The 25,631-nt window shown below is 46.9% G+C and overlaps 1 protein-coding gene across 1 annotated transcript; it reads left to right on the top strand.

Annotated features, from left to right (window-relative positions):
* The first annotated feature begins 1,321 nt into the window (after positions 1-1,321).
* SUMF1 (sulfatase modifying factor 1) lies at positions 1,322-25,561 on the top strand. The gene is made up of 9 exons (XM_082767961.1): positions 1,322-1,529; positions 3,114-3,287; positions 3,940-4,014; positions 12,541-12,623; positions 14,417-14,539; positions 15,238-15,352; positions 16,284-16,397; positions 20,656-20,715; positions 23,498-25,561. The coding sequence occupies exons 2-9, from the start codon at positions 3,114-3,116 to the stop codon at positions 23,606-23,608; spliced, it is 855 nt and encodes a 284-aa protein (XP_082624087.1). The 5' UTR covers positions 1,322-1,529; the 3' UTR covers positions 23,609-25,561.
* Positions 25,562-25,631: the final 70 nt, after the last annotated feature.

Below are 25,631 nucleotides of genomic sequence, written 5' to 3' on the forward strand. Positions count from 1 at the left end.
TCCGCATGGTTACTGCGCGCCCACCGCGCCGCCCCGCCTTTATATACCGCCGCGGGGGCTGCTGGGAAATGTAGTCCTGGCTTACCGGAGATCCATGCAGCGGAGCGCCCCGCGGGACTACAAGTCCCGGCGTGCCCCGCGGTCCTGCCCCCGTCCCGTCCCGCTGAGGTGGCTTCGCCCCCCAGCCCCGGTGCCATCATGTCGCTTGTCCTCTCCCCTGGCAGCCCCTCAGGGGCTGTGTCCCCCCTCACGGAGCGCCCCTGTGGAGGTTGTGCCCGGGAAGGGCCTCCTGCCGACAGCACTAGGTTTAAGGGCTCTGGGAGGAGAATTGTGGATAAATCTCCCGTTTTTATAGTATTTTGATAACAGTGAAAGCGGTGTCGCAATTCTGAAGCACGGTGGACTCAGTACCAGGAAGGAGAATAATTAAACTGTGTGGAAGAGATGTCCTGCCTGTGAGGAAATGGCTTAGGAGCGTGGACACCGTCAATAAACGACACCAAAGAAAGTTCTTGGGAGTCCTCAGGGTCACAAGCTGCAGCTTGGATGCTTTTCAGAAGCAACCTGACATTTTAATGGCTTTGTCTGGTCTCCTAAGACAATACAGGAACATAAACCTTCCTGGTGAAAGTACAGAAATGATGCAAAAAAGGATTCTAGGGAAGCAAGCAATGGGAACAAGTAGGCGAGATACACCAGCGGCTGGACACGAGCTGGTTTCCCTGAGCTCTGTAACAGCACAGCCGGAATCCCACAGCTCTGCTGGGGCAGGCTGTTACCAAGTTTGTGTCCGTTTTGTTTTTTTTGAGTACATCACGGGGCAAAAGGGACTGCTGAGAGCTACTGGCAACGCATGCCTGCGAAGACGCCCAGCGCTGTGATTGCAGCACGCACTGAGACTTCATGCGGCCCAAGGAAGTGTGTAGTGTTGCTTTCCACTGGTAGCACACAAGAAAACAAAAGTCTCCTTCACTCTGCCCATGCTTTTAGCTGCACAGCCCTGATTTGTGCAGGGAACATGATGTGAAGTACAGGGAGCTGCTGGCCCACAGGGTGCATGTGGGTCCATTCTGCACAGCCCTGAGCAGCAGCTTCCCCACAGCGCAAAGCTTTACGTGGCGGAGCGCCCAAACCTCCAACAACCGCGGTGCCCCAGCAAGAGGCAAGGAGACGCCGGGCGCCCCCGACCCCTGGCAGCCCCCAGGTAGGGGGGGGGGGGCCGCACCAGGAGCCAGGCGCGGCCCCTTTAAGACGCGACCACCACGTGACCGCAGCAGCACGTGACGCCGCCCAACATGGCTGCGCCCGGTGGCTGCGGGGCGCTGCTCCTCGTCCTGGCGCTGCTGCTGGCGGCGGGGGCGGACCCGGACCTGGACCTGGATCCGGATTTGGCTCCGGATTCGAATCCTGATCCGGATCCGGCTCCTGGCGGGTCCTGCGGCTGCGGGGCCGGCCGCGGCGGTGGGCGGGAGGCGGCGGCGCGGCGCTACGCGGAGGCACCGGGCGGTGGCAGCGGCAGGAGCGGGCCGGTGAGCGGCGGGGGCAGCGGGGGGCAGCGACCCCGGCTCCGGCTCCGGCCCCGGCAGCAGCCGGGTGCAGCAGTGCGCTGCCTCCTCGGAACCGCCAGGCTGCTGTGAGCGGGGCTGCCCCGCAGCGCTGCCGGCCCTGCTGCCGGAGCTGGGCTCTGAGCGCACGGAGCTGCGCGGCCAGGTGCCGCTGAGGTGCCGGTGCCCGTCAGGAAGCCTTGGGGCACTCCCCGCTGAAGCTGCCCGGCAGGCTGTCAGGATCCCTGCCTGGCAATCTGTCAGGATTCCCGACTGGCAGCCTGTCAGCATGTTTCAGGGTTTGGGAAGGAACGCGAGGCTGTGCAGCGAGAGTTAATTTTAATTTTTCATACGGTTTCAGGCAGCGATTCACCACTGAGCTTACAGTCTTGCTGAAAGAAGTCTTTGAAGATTGCTTCCAGGAGTTGTTTTAGCTACAGTGGATTGGAAAGGGGTTCTTTTTTTTTTTTTTTTTTAAGTTCTTTTTTAGCCTTCTGTTTTTTATTCAGAACTGAAATGACATTTGTGGAGTAGCGCTAGCACCATGCTTCACTGGGAAGCATGGCGAGTAGTTCTGCTATGAGACCTGCATTTCCGACATACCAAACGTCAGGAGCTCACACCAAGTGCTGCTGTCCCTCAGAATGAGCTGTGCTCGCTTTGCTTTCTGTCACCAGCTCACCTGCTTGAATCCCCTGTAAGAGCAGCGTGTGGCACGGACGGGCACGCACCCTGTCAGCGTGTGCTGGGGCATCGCCAGCACTGGGTTATTCTCCTAGGGGACGCCCCTGTCAGTGCTGACAGGCTTTCCTGGTGCTCACCCACGCACAGGCCTCTGATCCGCTGCCAGCAGAGGAAGGTGGCTGAGTTCAGCATGAGTTTGGGACTGAAGGTAGTCTGGGAGTGCTGACAATGAAGTAGAGGGAGTTTTCTTCCCTACTGCGTTCACCACCTGATGAGGAGTCGGGTAGCTTCTTGGCAAGGTAGCTCTTAGCCTAGCTAAAGCTAGCGTTAGCCCCTGAAATGTCACCTACCAGCTGGGCAGGTTTTAGGGAGCCTGAGCTGTCGTTTGTCCTTCCAGCACAGGCTCCTGAGCAGGGATCGTGGCAGCTCTTGGTATTTTTGAGAGAAGGGCTGTTGGGTGAGGGGTGGTGTGCTCAGTCCGTGCTTTTTAGCAGGGTCTCAGGAAGCACATGGTGAGGTATGATGAGACCTTCGGGGCCTTTGTCTTCCCAGGAAGAACCCTAAAAGGCAAAGGGGAAATGTGTTTTGGTTCCCTGAAGTTGGCTGAAGCCTCAAAGGGAATACATCTTCCTGAAACAGTTAATGTTTAAGGTTATTTTAAGTTTAAGAAAGTTTTTGCTCTTGATTTGCGTTCTGCTCTGTGTTATTTTCTGAGCATGTGGGGATCACAGTGTCAGCGTCGGTACCTTGCTGTGCTGTTTTCATCCGTACTGCTTCAAGCCAAGAGCACTTTCAAAGATGAGGGAGAGGGGGAGTAAAAGCAGCAAGAGACTTGTCAGTCCTTATTTTTGGTGACCTGTTTGGTGTGGGCTGCTTCCTCTGCAGATGGTGGCTATTCCGGGAGGGGTGTTCACGATGGGCACGGATGAGCCGGAGATTCGGCAGGACGGGGAGGGCCCTGCCCGGAGGGTGCGCCTGAACGGCTTCTACATGGACCAGCACGAGGTCAGCAACGAGGACTTCGAGAGGTTCGTGAACGCGACGGGGTACCTCACGGAGGTAAGGCAGAAGGGTTTTTAGTCTTCTGTCATCTTTGTTGATGATGGCAAAATCCACACTAAGCTTATCCGTTTTTGTAGGCCCTCACAGTGTGATGTTGGAATTTGCATGCTAGAATGGTTTGGGTGTAAGTAGTGGAGAGACCAAACTGTCTTGCCTTGCTGCCCAGGAGCCTGAAAGGATAGATACTAGGATAGATACTTCCTGTTGCTTTTAGCAAGTGTCTTGATCTGTGAACTAAAAATCTTCTCTGCAGTGTGACTGAGGCAGCGTGGGTGAAGTCAACAGGTGGCTGAAGATGTCTACATGGATTTACGTGTATTTCTTTCTTTGACTTTTGGGTCCTAGGACATCTTTGTACCAGTACAACAATGCTGTTAGTTCTTTTTCCTTAATTTGGAAGACAAGGAGTGAAGGAATTTGAGAAATTTTGTGATAGTTGAGGATTTTGTAGTCAAGTTCTGGAGCACTGCCTCAGGTGGAAGCTGTTTCAGACAGTGCCTTTTCTTCGATTCCAAATCAGCTTCTTTAAAAGCAAACTCAAAATTACTGTTAGGATTTCCTTATTCTTGACAGAATAAAGCTGTGAATGTGGCTGGCATTTTAAGAATGTTTCCCTGATAATGTGATCAATTTTTTATTCTTTCTCTAGGCAGAGAAATTTGGCGATTCCTTTGTGTTTGAGGGAATGCTGAGTGAAGAAGTGAAGTCTGAAATCCATCAGGCAGTGAGTAACATGGCAGGGTAAAACTTGCTTAGAAGTTTTATCACTGGGTAGATGTGTTAGCAGTAATGGCCATAATAGCTAAATTGCATGATCTTCTCCAAAGCCATGTACAAAAACGTGGAGGAGTGTTTGGCCTAGAGGACTAGATTTCCTTGGGTATGGGGGATCAGCAGCCTGGCTCTTCCTCTTATCTCTAGATAAGCAAAGAGAGAGGTGGGACAGTTTGAGAATAAATTATTTCGTCATTAGGTTTTACTTATGCGCACTGTTTGATGCAAGGTACAACTTTTGGGGAGTTTTGGGGGTGTTAGGATTTATTCCGACAAACAACCGGGAATACCTGGGTTTTGGTAGCTAACCCAAATGATAGAAAGAATGAAAGAAAGAATTTTCCTTGTAAGTGCATGGTGCAGTAACTTTGAGTACTGAATGTTCAGAGTTCTATATAAATGATGCTCTTGGTGGAGGGGGGAAACCTTTGGAGCTTAATTTTAGCTAAAGGGACAGACTGATATGATTTCTTGAAACCTCCATGCGAGTATGTGCTGTGAATGACTGGCAAAACTGTGGGGTTTGGTTTCCTACTGCAAGGAAAGAAAGATTATGAGAATAGTTTGTATCTTTTAATTCAAAGTAAGCATTTGTGTATTGTGAGATCTAAGAAAACGAAAATGGACTTGCCAAATACCAGCATAGCTGATGCTGAAGGAAGTATAAATGTAGCTGGGATCATCCCATCTTCACCACAGAAAATCCAGCTGACTGTATTAGAGGCATTCTTTTTTCTGCCTTAGTTCTGTGAGGCAGAAATCTCTGAGGTAGGCTCTCTGTTTCTTATTTGAACAGAGTTCCAGCATAAGCTCAGTCTTGGCTACTTGTATGAACAAATACAGCGTTGGGAGCCACTTTCCTGGGTGTGTCAGCCAAATTGTAAAGCACTGGCTGTAATGCCCACAGAAGCAGCATTACGCCAGGAAGCTGGAACGGAGCCCAAATTGGTCTCTTGGCTGCTTTAATTTATCAAGTTTTTCTGTATTTGTTAAATGTGAACTTAGAGTGACTGTCCTTCTGCTCTGTTTTTCCATATTTTTTATTAGGTCATTTTGGGAGGTACTGGCACAAGGAGTGTCTTTGGGATAGGCCTGGAGGAAGACTCTGTTTGGGTAGGGGCTGAGGGAACAGTGCCTGCCTGCCTTGCAGCTTGGCACTTTGTGCTGTCCCTGCAGTCAAACTTATATTCTATAACCTTGTAATATTGTGAGAAGGTGAAGAAGTAAATGCTGCTTTTCCTCCTGTCTGCTTCCTACCCTCACCAGCTACACCCCATGAAACCCAGCTTTGGGGCCAGCACCTCTGTCACAAGGGGAAGGGGTCGGAGGGCAGGTAGCTGTGGAGCTGGGGGCAGACCTCTGATGTCTGAACACCCGGCTTAGCACCTTGTATGGGCTTCTGCCTGTCACTGCTGTGTCTTCTCGTTCTAGGATGTGTTTTCTATAAGATAAGAATTTGAGAGTACTGTGCAGACCTTAGCCTGGAGGTGCACTGTTACAAAGTAATGTAGTCGGCTTCTCAAGCACCCAAATTCTGTGGAGGCAGAGCCGGTAGCTTCCTGCAGGTTGTGCTTTCAAGAAACAAGTTGCTACAGACAACTTGCAAGAAACTTCTCACTGATAAAATGCGGAAGCCTTCCAATTATAGTGGGGGTTTTTAAAGGCTCTGTGAAAGCAAATCCTTCCTGGGGTCTGCAAGCTTAAATAGAAAGGGGGAAAAAAAAACAAAACAGCCAAATCTCAAACTGGTAATTTCTAGCTTGTTAGATTGCCTGAAATTTTTAAATCGAGTAATATCTAGCCCCTGCTGGAGGAAAAATGGTAGAAGAAATCTAACACTATTCGAATGTTTACAAAAAAAAAAAAGTGAACATATTTTAAAACTTGGCTGCTGCAGCATAGCTGTTAACGTGTAATTAGTGAAAGGATAAATAGCGTGAAGTTGGTTTGCATCAACAGATCGTGATGAGAAGAGGAAGGCTCCTCTGTCAGTGCGTACCTCAGTCAGCTGATGCGTTAGCCTGTGGTATGGACCTTCCTGAATCACAGCTACACCACGAGAAATGAGATGCAAATGTTTGTGTTACTGGTGCTGAGAAATACCCGCACTGAGCTGATGGGGGAGAAATGGCTGTGCTGCTTCGTGCTCCTAACTTAGATGTGCTTGGAGGCTTTTCTCCAGTGGAAGCACAGTGGGGCTGAATGCAGATGGACACGGGAAGAGCAGTAGGAATGTGTTCTGCAAATCTGATTTCATAGGCAGTGAAGGAATTGGGGAAAGGTGCAGGTGAAGATGCTGAACCAACTGGAGTGCAGCAGCTCCTATAGAGAGTGAGGCACGTGGGGTGTGGGGGGTGTCTGTGGGTTTTGTTCTCTCTGGCAGCTTTGGCTTCTCCACCTCTGAAGCTGGACAGTTTTGTCACAGGCCCTGAAAGGAAGCAGACAGCTAAATTAGAACAGAGGTGGGGCTGGTGAAAGCGAGTGCAGGAGCAAACAGCTTAGCACGTAGAATAATTGTTGGAGCCCTGGGTGTGCGTTTCCTGGAGGTGAGGTGCTCTCCCAGATATCTGCTGCTGCCGGAATGTAGGTGGGACCTAATCCTCCTCTGGAAGGAAGCAGTAAAAAGGGGTGTAGCAGCCAAAAACGGAATTGTTCTGGATTTCTGGAGACTCGAGTTGTCGTTTTGGCCTCTACGTTTGCTGTGTTAATGTGGCAGAGTGGGAATTTAGCACTGCAACGGATGAAGGGGATGCTGGTGGAACTGGCAAGGACTTCAAATTAAAAGAGCGAGACTTTCTAGGGGTAGGGAAGAAGGTTCTTCAGGATTGAAGCTTCTTGCGTGGGCCTACTAGTTTTGATAGCTGAACATTAAAATCTGTTCTTAGACTTGCAGGGTAAAACCAGCTGGTAATTATTTGTGGCCTTGCTTGGATGCTTGGCCCTAATGTCGTTACAGGCTAGGATTGCTGATGGTTGGCAGTCAGAGGGGTTTTTCCTTTCCTTCTTTTTGGGAGGGTTTTGGAAGATGGGTGGAAAACACCTCAGCACTTAGAGGTTTTGTGGTTCTTGTTTTGTGATGAGCCTCTGCCTGACTGCTTATTTCCCTGACTGAGCTGGGGAGGAAGGGGAGAGGGGAAACACATGGCCAATGCTGTCATTGCACTTGTGTGCTGTTTTAACATACCCTAGAGCAAAAAGCATGCGGGCTGTGTCTGCGAAATGAGAAGGCACTGAGGTGTACTCCCCAATGAGGGGTTTAAGGGCTCCTGCAAATAACTGCAAGAGTTTTTGCTTGCTGTGCAGCCACCGTGAAACGGGCAAACAGAACAGCACTTACTGAGGCTGGTGTTCAGCATGAGTCAAATTTGCTCACTGGAGAGCTGTGGGAACATTTTCAATCCTTGGCTTGTGGAAGATGGCAAAATTAATTTTTGCTTCTAGGCCAGACAGACTTTGTAATGAAGACACCAGGAGCATGCAGACCTGCAGCCATCATTTATTCTTGGGAGGTGTTCAGTTTTAATCCCGGGATGCAGTGAAGTCAGTTGATGGCAGACTTGAGCAAGGGCTGTTAAACTGGAGTTTGGGTTGGTCCAGAGCTCCTGGGTGCTGGGTTCATCCTCATTGATAAATGAGGATGGAAACCTCTTTGGTAGCGCTGAGCTGTGCAAATATACTTAAAGCAATTCCTCTAAGTAAGAGGAATTCCACTGAGTCAGAGGAAACTGGAACCAGAGGAGGAGGTGGGTGAGCCTGCTTCTTGCAGACCCCAGTGCTGCAGCAAATCTCCACGTGGAGTTGTGAAGGTGGAGCTGTTGAACTGTACAGCTCTATTTTCTGATGCCGTTCACTTCTGGGACTAAAAGACATGCAACAGGCAGCTCTCACTGAAACTACCACTAAAATTGTTCCCTATTTATTGTACAAACTGCCCCTGTGAAGTGGGGCATTGCCTGTGCTGGAGGCTGTTGGTGTATCCGTGCATGCCTTGTTCTTAGAGCTCATATTCATTTGGTTATTGGAAAAAATGACTCGCTTGAGTGCAGATTTAGATGTTGGCTGAAAAATAAGCTTCCAAAGATGGAACTCACCAGGAATATCAGTTCCTTAAAAGAAGCTTCTCTGGATTCCAAAACTTGCACTTAATGAATCTTGCTGGATTTTAGTATTAAATAGTTCTGGCTATTTTTCTTGGAGGACTCACACAGCTGTGAAGTATAACGCTGTTTGAAGGCGATTCAATGACCTTTCCTCATGTGAAGGAAAATGTCTCTTCATAAAAGTACAGGGCTCGTTTTCAATTAAATATGAAATCCTTTCTCTAACTCAAACTGTATTTATTCTAATTCTACAAAGCTGCCACATTTCATTTTTGCAGTACTGCAATCTCAAACTCCTTACAAGCATTGGGACTTAAGGCAAGCAATATCTGTAATTTTAATAGTGATGTTAAAACAAAATAGCATCTACTATGAAACTAAAACCCTTACTGCCTTCATTTCTGAGCTAATGAGGGAGGCCTGAAGCCAGAAAATAAAAGTGAAAACAGATTCTTCTGTAATTCTTCAGTAATTGGAGCTTTTGGGGGCAGGAACTTTTAACTGCTGTACTGAACAGTACGAGACCTGTGGCATTACGGGAGCTGGTGCGATCCAGTGTTAGTTACTGGGGGTACCCCAGCTGCTGCTTCGCTGCCGTTTCAGCGTTCTTAATTACTGCTTTGGCGGAGAACTTGGCAATCGTGTTTCAGTTCAGCTTATGTACATAATTACAGAATGTTTGCTGTGTTGCAGAGTGTCTTGGAGCACAAATACGAATTACAGCTGCGTATGCAGCCCGCAGTCCCCTCTGCAGCTCCATGGCGACCCTGATAACCAGCTCCGAGGGACCCGCTCTTCGCGCAGAGCCCCGGAGCCTGCTCACGCTCCCACTATTTACATTGCGACGTCTCCCTGCCTCAGTTCCAGCTGTTCCAACTTAAACACAGGCCAGTTGCCATGGGGATGAGGAGTCCATAGAAATAGGTCACGCTCGTGCCCTTTGCAGCGTGCTGGTGGCAGGGAAAGCAGCGCTGCGGGCAGAGGTGTGCAGGCAGTGAGATGCTGCTGCAGGGCTTCTCCTTGCACCTGGAAAAGGGCTGCGGCACCAAGGGGAGCTGCTGCAGGGCTTCAGCTTGCTCAGAGCCATCCCTTCTGGTGTGGTGTGTTCTCAGTTTGACCGCAGAGCTGAGTGGGCAGGGGGCTGTGCTTTGTGCCTCCCTCCTGCTGATTCCCCGCTGACCATGGGCTGGAAGAAGTAGGTGAGAGCAAGCAGCCAGCATGCTGTGGGGTCCATGTCAGCCCCAGGAGCGGGGCCGTGCAAGTTGTCACTGTGTGGTAACCGTTGGTTGTTCAGGTACACGTCTTGGCCTGGTGTGTGCTGCTCACAACTGTGACTGCAGCCCTTATCACCTGAAAATAGTTTTGTAATGCTGCAGCATATCTGGACAAGAGCATGAATTTCTTGTGCTCGCATGGGCCTGACTTCATGTTGAAAGCTGCAGCTTCACTATTTCAAGTGAGTGACTGAGTGTCAGAAGTGGAATTAGACCCCAATTAACTGCTCAGTTGAGTTTTTCTTTATTTATTCATTTATTTTATTTATTTTAAGGGCATTTCCCTACTGCTTTTGCAGTGCCAATAGCATGGTATAATGCTGATGATGGAACTGACTTTCCTGATGTTTCCCTATCCCCCCTCCCCTTTTTTCTTCTGTGTGTATTTAGGAAGGAATTTTCTTCACGATAATTGCAAAGTAGTCTAAAAGTCTTAAAACCAGCAGTTAATGGAGCAATTAAAGTTAGGATATCCCAGCCTACCTTGATAAGAAAATTGAATACTTAAAACTTCTCAAATTTTATGCAAGCTGATGGTGGGAGTAAAGGCTTCAGCTGTGCAAATCGCTTCATTTGAGCGGAAAATCGTAGGTTGGAGTTAACTGTTGAGCTGCCTCCACGCTGTGTAATCCCAGAGCTGCTCGCTTCTGCAGTGCTAAGGGTCTGTGATAAGCAGAACAGGGAGTTCTTCAAATTTAATCCTGAAGCAGAGAGCTGGATAATCCCGAGTCTTCGGCTGGATCAGACCAAAGCAAGCACTGAGCTGCTCTGCCTCAGAAGCGTGGTTTGCTCCTGGAGCTGCCTTCCCGCCTGTATTGAGGCAGTTGTGTGAGGTTTGCAGAGCTGCTCTGTTTAGCCAATTCTCTCACAAGTGATAGGCTATGCAGTAAAGAGCTAAAAAGGATCTCTGCTCCATTTTTTTTAAATTTAGCATCTCTTCAGGATCTATTCGGCAGCATATGCTGCTGTGAGCACAAAGTGGCTCTGCTGCCAGTCTCCAGAACCCGTGTTCAGGAGCGCGGCGTGAGAACGCTCCGCGCTAGGGAAGGAACTAAGCTCATTAGTGGCAAGGGAGGGCTTTGCTGTACTGAATGTGATGTTGTAATATCTGTGTCTAATTAGCTTTCCTGCTAATTAGATTTAGAGCAATTAAAAGCTTTAAACACTTCTGAGAAGTTTTTGAAAGGACTGTAAATTTCAGGTATGTGACTTTTCTCGTTGGGAAAGAGCATCCTGGCGCGCGCTCAGTGCTGTTGGTGGCTGACTTAAATTAGTTCCCAATTAATTATTGCAGTCTGTATGTAGTCTGTCACTGCTGCCGGTGTCCTAGTACTGTGTGTGTAACTTCTGTAAGGATCTGGGTGTTCTGCAAAGACTGGCAGCCGTTTGGTGTTCAGTTCATCGGAGCCAGAAACAGAAGATCTGCACGCGCAGTGCTCTCAAGTGGAGAGACTATATTTTCCTCAGTTTAAAATAAACCATTTTGATTGAAAGCATCTGCTTTTTCTTTTGCATAATGAAAATGTTTTCCATAATTAGTCTTCCAAAGTGTAAGTCGTTGCAGTCTCTTGCAGAGATTTTTCCCTAAACTAGGGGTGTAATTTGTACAAAACAATAAAAACAAAAACACACACACACACACACACAAATAAAAAACCAACACCCCAAACCACAAAACTTTTGTTCAGTAACTATCAGGATCAAATTTTACTGCTGACATTTCATATTCAACATGAACTTTTAGCAAATAGTACTGTGGCTCTCTTATTTTCCTTTAAGGGATGTCAGATTCTGGCTTCAGATTTCTGTCCTGTCTGGAGTGTAGATTAAACCTCATGAATTTCAGGGAATTGGTTAAATCAGCCTAGTTCTAAGCCTATTAACTGCAGCATCTGTTTAGCAGCTTGGCCATTCTGAGGCTTTAGGATAGTGCTGTGAGAGGATCTCAGCTGAATGGAAATCCCATCTTTGGGTTTGGATGCTCAGTAACGAAGCTGTAGTCTCTAGTGAGAGCAAATACTTTAGTCCAGGATCGCTCTTGATTGACAATAACCAGCCTTCAGGTAAGGGACCCAGGCATCTGCTGGGGGCAAATCTGCCTGTGATGATAGGAGGAGAGGGAAAAGCTGCCATGGGAGTTGTTTTTAGTGGAGACTGGATTGGATGCTTGAAAAATAAGGTGCTGTGTGTATGTGTATTATGAGCATTTCACTTCTTTTTTTTTTTTTTTAATTTTTTCCTGTTGAAACATTGAAGTGAGAGATCTGAGGTTTGGATGAGACTTTTCCTTAACTAATGTATGTCAGAGATGACTCCTGTTTCTGACGTACATCATTATGTTCAATGCTCCTCACTATTGAAGAGTGAAGCCTCCTCCTAGAAGTCAAGAGTTAAATGTGCTTGGAAGTAAGCACAGTAGAAGAAATCGCTAATTAATATTTTTTTGGCTTTGCAAAACCAAATTTGAGACTTCTGGTTAGTGAAGTCCTCTGTTTACATTATTACACAATCTGTTTGCAAGGAGATCTTCAGTAAACAGCCTTTTTTTAATGAAAAAAAAAAAAAAGCTTCACTTCTGTGTCACCTCTGTCTCCACCTTCTGGAAGCTGATAGCCAAGAATTCAGACTCAGCTAACCAAGTTAAAATAGCTGGAAAGCAAACGTGTCGCAAGATGCGTGTTTTGACCCTAGTTAAAGGATGTCATCAAGATCTTGTTTTAGTTATTCCAAAACACTGACTCCAGGGAGCAAATAGCTGAGATGAAAACCCTCTCAAGGCCAAAACTGTCTTTTATAATCTCTGTGGTATGTGCCAGGCCAAAAGGCTCAGCATTTTGTCTCCCTCTCCCTTCTTTTGGGGTGGTGTTTTCTTTGTGCTGCCCATACCTTTGGATATTTTTGGCCAGTGCCACTGTAACGTGGATGAAGTGATCCGCCTGGTCCATCAGGGGTGGTTGGGGATGTGATGGGTCAGTTAGCTACAGGCAGAGCCTCGAGCTATGAGTTAAGGCTTGTGGCCAGCTGCCACGTTGTGTTTGTTTCTGAATAACCTGCACCTGGGAATTCAGGTGATCTTCCCTGGCCATTCTTGTCCCTTTTCAGGTTGCAGCTGCTCCCTGGTGGCTGCCTGTGAAGGGGGCCAGCTGGAAGCACCCTGAGGGGCCTGACTCCAATATCTTCAACAGGTAAGTCTTAATTAGCCATTCAGTTATAACATAAATACATAAATAATGCTTGTTGAACGTAAACCTGTACACATGCACCAAGAACCAAGGTGCAGCAAAGGGGTTTTGGTTAGTTACCTGCTTGCTGCTGCTCCTGGGGCCGTTTTCACTTCCTCCAGGGCGCTGTGTGCAGCGTTCAGTGGCTGTAGGGCTGATGTCCCAGCAGGATTTCAAACCTGTCTGTGATTACTTTCCATCCTGGGATAAAAGAGACCATACTGAAACGTGCTTCAGTGTGTGTGTTCCACTGCTGGTGCATACATACAAGTAGAAGAGTTGATCCTGTAGGGGTCAGTAAGTTTAGAACAGGCAGTGCAAATCTGGTTGTGGAGGTGAAGAGCAACTGCGAGCTGCGTGCATGCTCGAGGAGTGTGTGTAGTGCCTTCCACCTGGGATTCAGAAGCCTGAAGAGTTTTGTGTTTTTAATGTATTCTGGCTTTGTGGGCTGATTATGGAAAATCAGTTGTTACTTTATCTGGAAGCTAAATGCTTTGGGAAAAATGTACTCTGAGCAGCCTACAGTGAGTGCCGTGCCTTGCTAGTGCTAACTGCGAGACCTGCTAGTCGATATCTTTACACAGTCACTTCTGGTTGAGAAGAAGAATGAATTCTATGCCTAGAAAGTCAAAAGGCTTCACTTTTTCTCGGGTAGCTTAGGTAGCTGCTGCAGCAGTAGCTCTGTGCTGCACATGCTGGGAGCCATTGCTGCAGTTGTGCCCGTTACTGTGCTTGGATGTGGCTGTCCTCGTTTGGGACCTCTCACATATATTGCAAGCCTTTCACTAGGCAGGTGACAACGAAGTTGATGCTGACTGCTTCCCTAGTTAAAGTTTCTAAACTGCTGCTGGAAATAGGCAGCCTCTCTAGCCTAGATCTAGTAGGTGCTGGCATGTTTCGGAGTCCCCTAAGGACGGGGTCGTGTTAGTGTAACATCACCTGCTGCCTGCACGGCTTGCTAACGAGTCCGTTGTCGTTTCTCCAAGGGCAATGAAAGACTTATCTGAGGCAAAAATAGAGATAGTATCAGGAGGCATTGTTAGGGGAGGCTGAGAAATTTAGGTCACAGTCAGCACATGAGAGTTGGAAGCCTGCCACGCAAATCTGGTGTTGTACAAACTTGGCCTGGTACAGCTGCTAGCGAGCTCCTCGCGTGGAAGCACTGCAGCGGCCGAGCAGGCCTGGACTGGCTCGTTAAATGAGGCAGAAAAGACAAGTTCATAGAAAGCCCTCTGAGGCTGTCTTCTGGGGCAGTAACCCCAGCTCTTGAAGTGACTTGGTGCATTGGAGGCTTGGATGGGGAGGGTTCTGGGACAAGGAGGACGAGGCGTTCGTTCAGGGTTTGTGGAGAGGGAAGCCAGGATTCGAATGCAGTCAGTCCTAGAACCAAACCAAAGGAAAGAACAAAAAGGAAAAGAACAAAGGAAAGAAACAAAAGGAGGCTTTGTGTAAGCTGTGGGCTGCCTGAAACAACAACAACAACAACAACAACAACAACAACAACAACAACAAAAAAAAGCTTTGTTAAACTTGTGCAGTTTGCTGCTTCCTGGATTGGGAGCTGCAAAAGACGATGCAGGTAGGAGTAAGGACGCTCATCGCTCCTATCGTAACTTGTGCAGTCCTGGCTGGAGCAGCGAGGCTGTGAGCTCCCTCACGGTGCTTTGTGGCCAGCTCTTCAAAATTTCATTAAGTGCCTGTGCTGTGGGGCTGCCCAGCTGTGCTGACGATCTTGTCCCATTTGTTTTCTTCCCCAGAATGGATCACCCAGTTCTTCACGTGTCCTGGAATGATGCTGTGGCATTTTGCACGTGGGCAGGGAAGCGATTACCAACTGAGGCTGAGTGGGAATACAGCTGCCGAGGGGGCCTTGAGAATAGGTAAATGCCGCTGATGTGTCTCTGATAGTGTGGAAAACTGGTATTTACTAGGTTGGGAAAAGCCGTGAGTTGTTTTTTTTTTTTTTATTGCCTTGCATGTCTCTTGTACAGGATGTGTTTCTCTGGAAAATATAACCCAGGCTTATTGTGAACACATTCCTTTAGGTAAATGAATTTCCATAAATACCTGAGGGGTGTTTTGTCATCTAAGTTCTGTAACAGAGAAAGAATGCAAAGAGCCCGAGCAGAGGAGATGTGACACTGCCAGGACACAGGGCTGCTGGCATCGCAGGCAGGAGATGGAAGATGAAAAAGGGGCTTGGTGCCAAGGCTGAAAGAGCTGCCAGAGAGCTGGAGAAGTAAATAAGTGTTGCTTCACAGCAGCTTTAGGGGCAGTGGATACGCCTGGTAGGTGTCAGTGGGCTTAGAGAGAAGAGGAGGATGAGGTGAACAACAGTTTGTGTATTCTCCCTCCTGTGTCCTGGACTGCACAGGGCAGCGCTAGCAAGTGCTGCCTTCCCGCCCTCTGTGTACACGTTGTCCTTGCAGAAGCCTCGTTAACTTTTAATTCTGGTAGATACTGGTACAAACTGGACTGGGATACAAACTGTTTCCCCAGGGTAAGGGTGGCTAAGGTGTTTTATTTTTATTGAAGAAAAAAAAGTAAGTTTGACAACTGGTTTTCTGCCTTTTAACAGGCTTTTCCCCTGGGGCAACAAGCTTCAGCCAAAAGGCCAGCACTATGCTAATATCTGGCAGGGAGTGTTCCCAAGCAACAACACTGCAGAAGATGGGTACAAAGGAACTGCACCAGTAAGTGTCTCAACGTGAACTATCATACAGGAACAAACTTCTTCCTAAAATTGAGGCCTGTGTTGAACACAGTGAACAGCGGTCGTTTTCCTCTACTGTACTCTTTCACCTTTAGATTGTCAAGTTCCAAAATATTTCACTGCAGGCTCGAGTATTACCAAGGGATGCTTTTTAAAAGCTTAATTGAAAAGTAAAGATTATCTTCACTCTAACTTCTAGTTCCTCTCAGACTGACCTCTTTTCCCTATCTCCTGTAACTTTTGAGTCAGCTGCTGAAATACTTTCTGCCTCCACATTTGGCATAGCAAATTTCTTAGCTCTCATTTTTGGTTAGGTGTTCCCAAGGTTACAAAATTGTACAATAGTTTAAAAGCAACAAAACTTCCCTTTTTGGAAAGGCTGAGCCTGTCCGATATGGCAAACAATGGAGTGGGATTTTAAAGACAAGCTTGTGAATAAATTAGGTGGCAGTCAAAATAAGTCTAGAGGGTTTAATCAGCAGAGAAATCTGTACATGTGTGAGCTGACAGCCGCTCTTGCTTTTCTTAGGTGGGAAAGGGAATTGGAATCTGGAAGTTAGAGGCATGAGCACGCAGAATACAAATGCTATGTGCAGGTCTGTGTTTGATCAAACAGTGCCCCTCTTTGGAGGATTGGTCAGCAAAACTGATGAGAAGGTGCCGTGTGCCTTCATGGTGCTGAGAACACAGAGGATGATACCAGTGCATTCTTCCATTCAGTTTTATTTAAATGGAGTATGTAAAAGTATTACAGCTCTGCACTACTAGCTTGTTTGTCTTTGAGATATGAAGGCAGATGTTCTTGGCAGAGGTGAACGTGCAGTCAGCAGATGGGTCTTCAGGTTTAAAAACCTTATTTAATGTGCTGTGGTTTAAAAAGAACTTGCATTTGTGCTATGTGTCTTCTGTAGGTCACTGCGTTTCCTCCCAATGGGTATGGCTTGTACAACATCGTAGGAAACGCCTGGGAATGGACATCGGACTGGTGGGCTGTGCAGCATTCAGCAGAGGAAGCTCATAACCCTGTAAGTATTTTATTGGCATCACGTGAGGTTCAGAACTCCCTCTTAGTGCTCTGGTCTGGTTGCTGTTCAGAATCATCCTGTGCTTTGCTCCTCTCTCTGTGGGATGGGCTGAGTTCTGGTGAATCAGCAAGTATCACAGCACAAGCCATCAGCACTGAACTAGTAGTGCAGTCATGCCATTTTATTTATTTTCTTGGACGAACCTCCACAATTGGTTAGCAATAATTTGCCAATACAGTGGAATTACTTCTTAAAAAAGTAAATAAAATGTGAGAGGGTTGTTTTGTTGCTGCAAGCTGCGCTATTTATTTCTTTTTCCAGGTGGAGAACAGACCGTTCTGAATTATTTTAATGCCTTCTACTAGCTCATTTAAAACTCTGCATGTAATAAAGCTGACACTTATGGGTAGAAGTAGCTTACTGGGCTTTGACAGGGTTAATCTTTTGTTTTCTTTGTGGCAGCCAGAGAAAGAGGCCCAGCAGGGTAAGCTTTGTTTGTGGGGTTTCTCACGCGCTATCTCTCGGTAGATTCAAGCTCTAATATTACATCCCCTTCTCTCTCACTTATCTAGGATGACTAAATCTGAGAAATGAACTGCTCCGTTCTCACAGAGCTTGTTTTGTTCAGACACAGTTATCTGTAATGAGAAAACGAGTTAAACCTCTCTGGGCAGGAGCTATCTGTTGCTGCAGGATTTGAGTATCCCCATGCTATGGTCTCGTGTGATACGCTGGCTTTGTCTGGTGTGCTGGACGTGATCACAGCCCTGTGAGAAGTCAGTGGTTGGAAGCAGCTTGAGGAACCTGCGAAATTTATCTGCCGGTCAGTACGTAGCAGAGGCTGACATCCTGCTCTTCCAGGAGGATGTTGTCAGCATGAGAAAACAGGCTCATCTTGGGGTCTAAATTGCCATAGTTCTGTACTAGCAGTTTGATCATCCTGGTGGAGAAACTGGAGACGTGATGTGTACTGATCACATTGGGCAATTTCAAGTTATTGTATCCCAATAAGGTCCTTCAGGTCTTTCTGGTGGGTGAAGCTATGTGTCAGATGATATGGTTACACATCTCTTCCCAGGTAACTGAAATGTTGGGAATATAGGGGTTTTTGTTGCTTGACTTGAAAAAAAATAAAAATAGGATGAGCCATTCTTTACTTCTTGTTGGCAGGCAGTCATAGCAGTTTAACAATAGTTTATTTTTATTAAAAAAAAAAAAAAAAGGCAGCAACACTCCTTTCCGTTGGAACCTTGGCTGTGCTGTACACCAGGTGCTATTTCTCGGTGTGTACAAATCAGTCACATGATGCAATTTGAGAATTTCACGATCATTCAAAATTTCTACCCATTTCTGTAATAATTCTGTAATAATTCAGTAATAATGAAAAGCTGTGTTGGATGAATTCTCTTGAATGTATAAATACACACCCCTCGCTTTCAAACACCAGCTCTTGCCTTGCATACGTTCTGTGTTGAATTAATTGGTGAGAAACCAGAGTTATATTTCACTTCAGAGTTTTGCTCTCTGTTACACAGACTTACAGCCTCTTAAGTTTAGGTTTTTAAATTCGGCACAAACATTTCCCAAACACTTCAGATAGGATTTAACAAGGAGGCGTCAATAATGATGCTTTTAGTTTTTTTTTTCAATTGGGAAACCAAGTGTCAGGATCTAAGGTCTGAGGCCAGGCCCTCCAACGTGAATTCCAAGAGCTCTTCTGATTAAATGGATAAGGAAACTGAATCTCATAATGTGAAAAGTTGTCCCAAAATAGCCAGGCTGCAGTATCTTCTGAGACATTAAAAATGATTAGCGCCATATCTATCAGAGCCAATCTCTTCAGTCTCTCCAGAGTACAAGTCGGTGTAACCTATATATAGGATATGTTCCTTCTGCCTAAAAGACTAGGAGTTCTTCTAGAGGGTCAGAGTTTGGTGAAAGGGTTTTTTTATTTATTTTTTTAACACATTTAGTGTAAGATCTGAAACTTTCTGTCTTCTAGAACTGGAGAGATTTTGTGGATTGGTAAGAAGGAATGTAACAAGGAATTCTACGCATGCTTTTTTCCTGTAATTCATTGGCTTGCATTCACAAATGATTAGGGCAAAAAATAAACTGGGACATCTGAAAGTGTTTTGTAAGTCGTTTGCTGTCTTCTCAAAGTATTAGATTTATATCGTTCTGTAAGAGTGGTTTAAAAAAAAAAAAAGGCAAAAAAAAAAACCAAAAACTTCTTTGCAAGGTATAGCACCGTATAGGACCTTTACCATATGCTCCAGCAGTTGTAGCTGTGTAGCTGGACAATGAACCTGCTTTTAACCCTAAATTAGCACAGCCCTCTTCGTTCAGATGAGTCGTTTCGGAGCTACCAGCAAAGATCACTGCTCTGTGTTTGCATTGCAGTTTTTAATGGGAAATCCTGCTCAACAGCTCCATTGTTTTCTGGTTTGTCTTGTTCTCATGTGGCTTTTTTTAGGTCAGTTTTCTGATGCCTGGCTGTACCCTGGCTTCCCTTAAAATGAGATTAGCAGGTTGTTTGAGTCGATTGTGCTTGTTCGTGGCTTATCGTACCGCGGGGCCCAGTGCATCTGCAGGCAAGGTTTGGAAGTCAGCTCCCAGAGACCTTGGAGAAGGAGTGAGCCTGCCTGCGGGGGAGCACCCAGGCACGGAAATCAGAGGACACAGTACGTGGGTGTGTTTTTCCTCGCATGTTTGTAGGATATTCAGTGTAGTAGGCCAAACTTTTTTTTTCCCTACCTGTTCTCTTAAAAGCTTTTGCACTAAATGTGAGACTGCTGATGTTCCAGAACGGGAAGGCTTCAAAACATGAAGCCTCTTAGAGCAGTCACATTCAGTGGGTGCAGCTGAGAGCTTCTTTAGCTTTTCTCTGCGGAATCCCCTCCCGAAGGACCTCCTTCCTGGAGGGGAACTAGTCCTGCATTAACGAGGTGTTAGAGGTAAAAATTTCCTTCAGCGAGTGTAATTTTATATTGGTCAAGGCCTTTTTCTTGAGGCATGTACAGAATAAAAATTCAACTCCCTACAACGCTGAGAGGCTTCTTAGTGGCTGTACTGCCTTTTAGGCTTTGCTTGCCACTTACCTGATAAAACACTGTTTATTTTCTTGATCTTGTTTGTCACGTTTTAGGACACTTTGACTCCTTCCTAACAGCAGTTTGTCAATGCACAGGCTCTGTAGGAAGCGTGTAAGAATGCTTGGTATCAATACTGGAAACCAGGCATCGCAGCAGCCTGAGGGTAAGCAGATTGCAGCAGCAACTTTCACAGCTTAAAGGACTGCAGCGGGAGAATCGCTCACCTGTGTAATAAGCGTGTCAAATCACCCAATCATCTAGCTAGCAAAAGTGTTATCAAGGAAGCCCAGCTTTCTCCTTGAACTCGTGGGCCATTATTTGGAGTTGGAATTGAAAAAGAATTGTGAAATAACCTTGTTAAAGCAATTCTAGGGCCAATTTCATAAGCAGTTTAAATAAATCACATACATTACCCTGCAAACGTACCTGCAATTACAAAATTGTTGCTCGTAAGTGCAGTGCTTTCTGCAGACCTCTTTAGCTGTCACAGCCCCACATAATAACAAATTCAGTACCCGGTGACTGGGAGATGTTACCGACTGCCTCGCAGCGCAGCCACTGACTTGTGCTGTGAGTCTGCACTTGGGACTGGGGAGAGAACAAACACCAGGCACTGGATATTGCAGGGCCTCGTCTCTAACTGGCCACAGATCAGTACAGCTGTGCTTAGAGGAGCGGAGCTGCTCTGTGTTAGAGGCTCGCAGGCCCACAGGGTGATGAACGCAGGGGCTGTGGTGGTGTTTGTGCAACCCCCTGCGGAGCTGACACGGAGCAGTGGAGCTGACAAGTCAGCTCTCAGCGAGCCTGCAGGCTGGTGTGTGAGGGCACGTAACCTGTCCTTAGGAAAGGTCTGAGGCTACAAAATCAGAACTGTTTTCAGCGCATTACTCGCATGATTGCCACTGTGCTTTTTACAGCCTGATACCAGGTGCTTTACAGAAACAGGCGGTGCTCTCTGGGCAGGTAGGTTACAGCTGAGATGTTGCAGTCAGAGGGGGAGGACATCGACTCACCTGTCTGCAAAGCCTTCAGCACCTCATCATTTCAAGCTCCTTGTTCAGACACAGCTGAAGTTGGTTGTTCACTCTGAATATTCACGCGTGCTCCTTGTCTGTCTCCCTCTGTACCCCTTACCCTGCTAACCGGTGTTGTCCTCCCCACAGACAGGGCCCTCCTCAGGGACTGACAAAGTGAAGAAGGGCGGATCCTACATGTGCCACAAGGTAAGGCGAGAAGGGCTGCAGCAGAATCCATCAGTTCAGCCACTGGCTGGTTGACAGGTTCTGCTTTCCAGCCATTTCCATTTATTTCTGATGTAGGAGGCTAAGCTGAATGTACTGCTGGGCAGCCAGTATGGGGCAGCAGTCAGAGCCAGGCCTTGCCAGCACGCTGCCAGCCTTCTGCACAAAGCTGTATGGGTGTTTGTTTTATTGTTCTCACTAGATATTGCTAGTTTGCTTCTGGAAGGAGACAGATGTCTCTGTGGCAAGGAGGAAGTAAGCATAGACACTGTTGCCCAGGAAAGCTGAAGCTTATTCAGCTCTGACTTGCAGAGTTTTTGGTTGCACGGGAAACTGAAAGCAACTTGACCAAGATCCCAGTTCTAGATAAACGTACCCTTGTATGATATGGAGCTGAGTGTAAAAGGCCACTGACCTTTTATCATCTGAAATTCAAAACCTTCAATGCTTTTTATCATCATATATAATACTTTTTTATCACCAGGCTTGGCATGACAACCTGGAAAACAGCACAGATATTGTTCAATGCTGATTTTAACTCAAACTGAAACTTCCAAAGTGAGGTCTGAATGCACACTTGGTGTGCAGGCGAACAGCGAAGGTAGCGTGCCGAGTACCAGGACTTCTCATGTGCCTTGGTTCTGAGTGTGCTGTGGGGGCTGCTCCATCTACTCTGAGGCTGCTCCTCCCTAGAAAATACCTTTTGATCTTGGAGGACCCATAACTTATTTCCAAAATTTCCTTTGGAAAATAATATACGTCCTTCTCCAAATAATAAATTTGGAGACAGATGGCTGGGAGTTAAATGCTTCAGCTTCCATGATAGCAGACATGAAATCCTTTCTGGAAAGTCTGGGTACACCACATGGAACAGACTTTCATGTTCTTCTGGTTTAACTTCTACTGGGAAGTACGGGAAATGTTTTGCAAAGCTACTTTCGTGAACATAAATCATGTTTTAAACTCTGTTCACGCTGCACTGGAGAAAATGCTCACTGTACATCTCCTTTCTCATTAAAGCTCTTCTGTTCTTTTTTCCCCTTGCAAAGCCTGCTGCTGGCAAACAATCCTCTTAATTAGATTAAATCTTTCTACAGTGAGATCCCATTTTCTACACTGACTTCCTTCTTAGGTGAAATCAATGTCAGATGTTAATTAGCAGTTTTGATTAAATTAACACTCGAATAGACTCATCTTCAGTGCTGAATAATGCGACCCAGTTTAAAGGCTTGTGAAGATTCTAGTCTGTCCTAGAGTTTTTGTAGGTGATGAAACTAGGCTGTGTACCAAGGCCAAAAAAAATCACCGAGTACAATTAGTGTAAGGGCTTTGCATGAGCTGCCTAAAAATCTGTGTAGACTCATTGCTCTTCTACCTCTTGGAGCTGACCAAGTAAGTGCTTTCTTACACATACATGTAGCACATTCTTTTATTTTTGAAGTAGTTCAGCTTCTGCACCCTCATAGCGTGCCGTAAGTTTAGGGGTAGACCTCTGCTGTGTGATAGCACAGTGTGCCCCCTTCTTGTTTAGGGCTTTGCGTTGGTAGCAGGGTGAGCAAGGAGCTGGTGTTGGGATGTCTCCTTAGGTGGAGAGACTCGTGGGGAGAAACATTCAGTGCCCTGCTGCCTCCGCAGGGATGGTGTGGATCTCAGTGATGGTCGCCTGAGCATGAGCTGTCAGTGCCCTCGTGGCTGCACAGCAACAATTGCTGCAGTAACTACGCCCAAACTCCTGAAGGGATTTTTATTTAAAGGGCTGGGGGAAACACGCATTACCCTCTGTTCTCCCCTAGCCCCCCAGAGTGGGGGGGTGTCTGATTTTTAATTTTTAATTCATTTAATTAATTGGTTGAGAGCCTGGCTATATGCAGCAGAACCAGCCGGAAAGAAACAGCAGCATTTTTGTTGGAGGCCAGGAGCTTGCAGCTGGAGGAGAGGAGCAAAAAGCCTCAGCCAGATATGGTGAAGTACCAGCAGAGCACCCGGCTGGCTGTGAGCTCACAGCGTTTCTCCAAGTGACTGGTACAGGCGTAGAGCTCTACGAGCGCTGTGGTCCTTCCTGGAGTTGTTCCAGGTGCTGTTTTTGCTCTGACCGGTCCCTCGCAGGAGCACCAGGTTCTGCCAGCAGAATGAAAGCTCTGAGGCTGTTCAGCAACACACAGACGAGGTGGCAGTGGCTCTTCCCTTTGCTTTTGGAGGCAGCTGCAGTGGCTGCTGCCCGTTCTCATAGCTTTTTCTAGGAATATCTGAAAAGCAATTGGGTCGTTTTATCCATGGCTTCATTTTAAGTGTTAATAATTTTTACAGCCACCAGACCAGATTACATCTCCATTCCCAGTATCCATAAAACACTGCCATAGGAATGGTGGGAAGAAGTTTGTTTCCAGTGACTCCTTTCTTCTTTTCTCATCTCATTCAGCCAAACTCTTTATCGGGTGCTGGTACCTGCTCATTTTCAGTTTCCCCTAGTACCCTGATGCGGACTAGGGCAGTGACAGTGGTCATTTTAGTTTTTGTCCAGGCCATGATGCGTTATTGGCCTATATTAGCCTACTCTCGTGTTTTTTTGCCATTCAGACTCCCCTTTGCATCTGTTGCAGCTGTTCTCTTCGTAGGACTGTTTCCCTTCTCTCTGGCACAGCGATTTTGATCCGTGTCAGTTCATCGGGGCGTGTGGAGTGCCTTGCTGTGTCGCTAACCCTTTTACCTAGGGGAACACGAGCCGTGGCAGGCCCTAGTGACCATTTCCCCATTTTCTCTCCAGTCTTACTGCTACAGGTACCGCTGTGCAGCCCGCAGCCAGAACACCCCCGACAGCTCCGCTTCCAATCTGGGCTTCCGCTGCGCAGCCGATGCCCTGCCAGGGCTGCAGTGACAGAGGGCTCCCACCCCAACTGGGCAGCTGTGCTGCACCCGAGGACATAAGGAGACAAAAAGACATAGGGATTGACACCTGCTGCTGAGACAGAACGGAAAAACCCCTCACGTGCCTGTGGGGCAGGGGGTCCAGCACCAGCCCCCGTCTCTTGGAGCTTCCTGGATTTATCTCTGGGGAACCCGGCCTGGGTTTCTGTCCTGACCGACCTCTTATTGCCATGGGTTTCAGTGGGGGTGTCCTGGAGCTGCACTGGCACAAAACCGAGCAAAACCACGCTGATTGTATTTTAAAAGGTTGAGTTTTGTAGATCCTTTGGAAAAGATCTTTTAAGAGTTTTGTGTATGGTTTGAATTTCCACGCTCAAATACCATCAACGAGGACTTTCATAGATTTGAGAGCTTTAAAAGAAATTTGAAGCGGTTACTGTGTCTGTGACCCTGTGGGGTCACCAGTTTGAGAGGAGGTGAGGACTGGAAGGACAGCTGCCCCCACGGGCGGGCGGTGCAGCTCTCACATCACATCCTGCCTGCACAGAAAATCAGCTCCAGGAAGGTGCTGCTTGCGGCGTGGTGTTTGCTCCTCTTCAGGACCTGCCTTCTGCAGCTGAGGGGTGGCAATCCGCACCCTGATGGTTAGGGATGTCCATGGTAGAATAAAATGTAAAGCATCTCTTTAGGTTTAAGACTCTTACTGATGGAAAGACGCTGGCACCTTCCTTGGAGTTTCTGGACGTGCTGTAAGCCTGTTTGGGGGACTTGGAAATCACAAAAATGGCTTTAGAAACCGGGGCTAACGCCTGGCTCTACCTGAACACCGGGTCGTTAAAGTGAAAAGGAGGTAAACGTAACTGAGCCCCAAGGCCTAAAAAGGTAAATTCAGGTAAATTCAGAAACTATTCTCTCTATTCAAACAAACAAAAACTTCATTTAGTAGAATAATTGCAGCACGGAGAAACAGGGATACTGTCAGCTACCTCGGTTGGGGATCTGAATGTATTTCAGCCCTTCTGCAAAGCACTCTGCACTCTCTCTCACTCTGACCGCAGCAGCTGGGGGCACTGCTGTGCCAGGGAGCCCGAAGCTGTCCCTGCAGTAAGCTCTGTCCCCAAAGGGCACTGCATTACTGCCACCCCTTCCCAGCACTATTTTCTTGTAGTGAACTCGGTGGGGGTCACTACACATCCAGTGCTTGCCAGGTGCTTCTCCACTTCTGTGTTTCACAGGGAAAGGCGAGCGCTGGAGGGCTTCTGGGGGCACCTTCCAGGAGCACCAGCCCCTGGAGGGGACGGACACTACACATCAGCAGAAAGGATTCGGGAACACACCTCCTTGTTGAAAGCTATGTTAAATATTTTCTATTCTGAAGGCTATTTTACTACTACTAAATGTTTAATTAAAATCTCTGTATAAAAAATGTATTTCCCTGTTGCTCTTAATAGATTCTACTTCTCTAAAAGGCATTTTTCTGCTATAAGAAGGAACGAATGCTTTGTTAAAGATGTTGCTTAGGATTGGTGGTGGTTTTTATGCTGGAAAAAATGCCTTGAGGGGAAAGAAATTAAAAAAACAACCATGTAATTCTGCATATTGGAAAGATCTGATCACTATTTAAAACCAGCTTCATTGTGCCACAACGCTGGGACTGTGCCAAGGCTCGGAGATGCGTGGAGGGAGGTCTCCCTGCTCTTCCACTGAGATAGACAACGGTGTCCCATGTGTGCTCTTTTTTGGATGATGGTCTCTGTATTTTGTTGCAAGATCGATCATTAAGCACCCTTGAATTAATCTGATCAGATATTAGTGGAAAAGTAAATCTCCAAGTTTGAGTAAGTGTTGTTAATATTTTTGCTTTGCTTTTGAGACTGTTGGTCTCAGGTTCAAACACTTGTGTAAGGGAGGAGCATCTGACCATTTGTTTTCTTTGAATGCTTTTATTCTAGTGTGACGAGTTGAAATTAATTAGCATGAACCACAAAAAGACAAAAGTGCTTTGAATATCGTTTCTAACCAAAAATCATCCC

This window comes from Aythya marila, assembly GCF_965140915.1.
Source record: "Aythya marila genome assembly, chromosome: 10".
Classification (NCBI taxonomy): Eukaryota; Metazoa; Chordata; class Aves; order Anseriformes; family Anatidae; genus Aythya; species Aythya marila.

What these genes read in the sequence shown, in the direction of transcription:
- SUMF1 (XM_082767961.1), top strand. Translation starts at nt 3,114, where the DNA reads ATGGTGGCTATTCCGGGAGGGGTGTTCACGATGGGCACGGATGAGCCG. An exon ending in GACTCCAATATCTTCAACAG is followed by an intron (nt 12,624 to 14,416) that starts GTAAGTCTTAAT and finishes TTTCTTCCCCAG; the next exon opens with AATGGATCACCCAGTTCTTC. An exon ending in GGTACAAAGGAACTGCACCA is followed by an intron (nt 15,353 to 16,283) that starts GTAAGTGTCTCA and finishes TGTCTTCTGTAG; the next exon opens with GTCACTGCGTTTCCTCCCAA.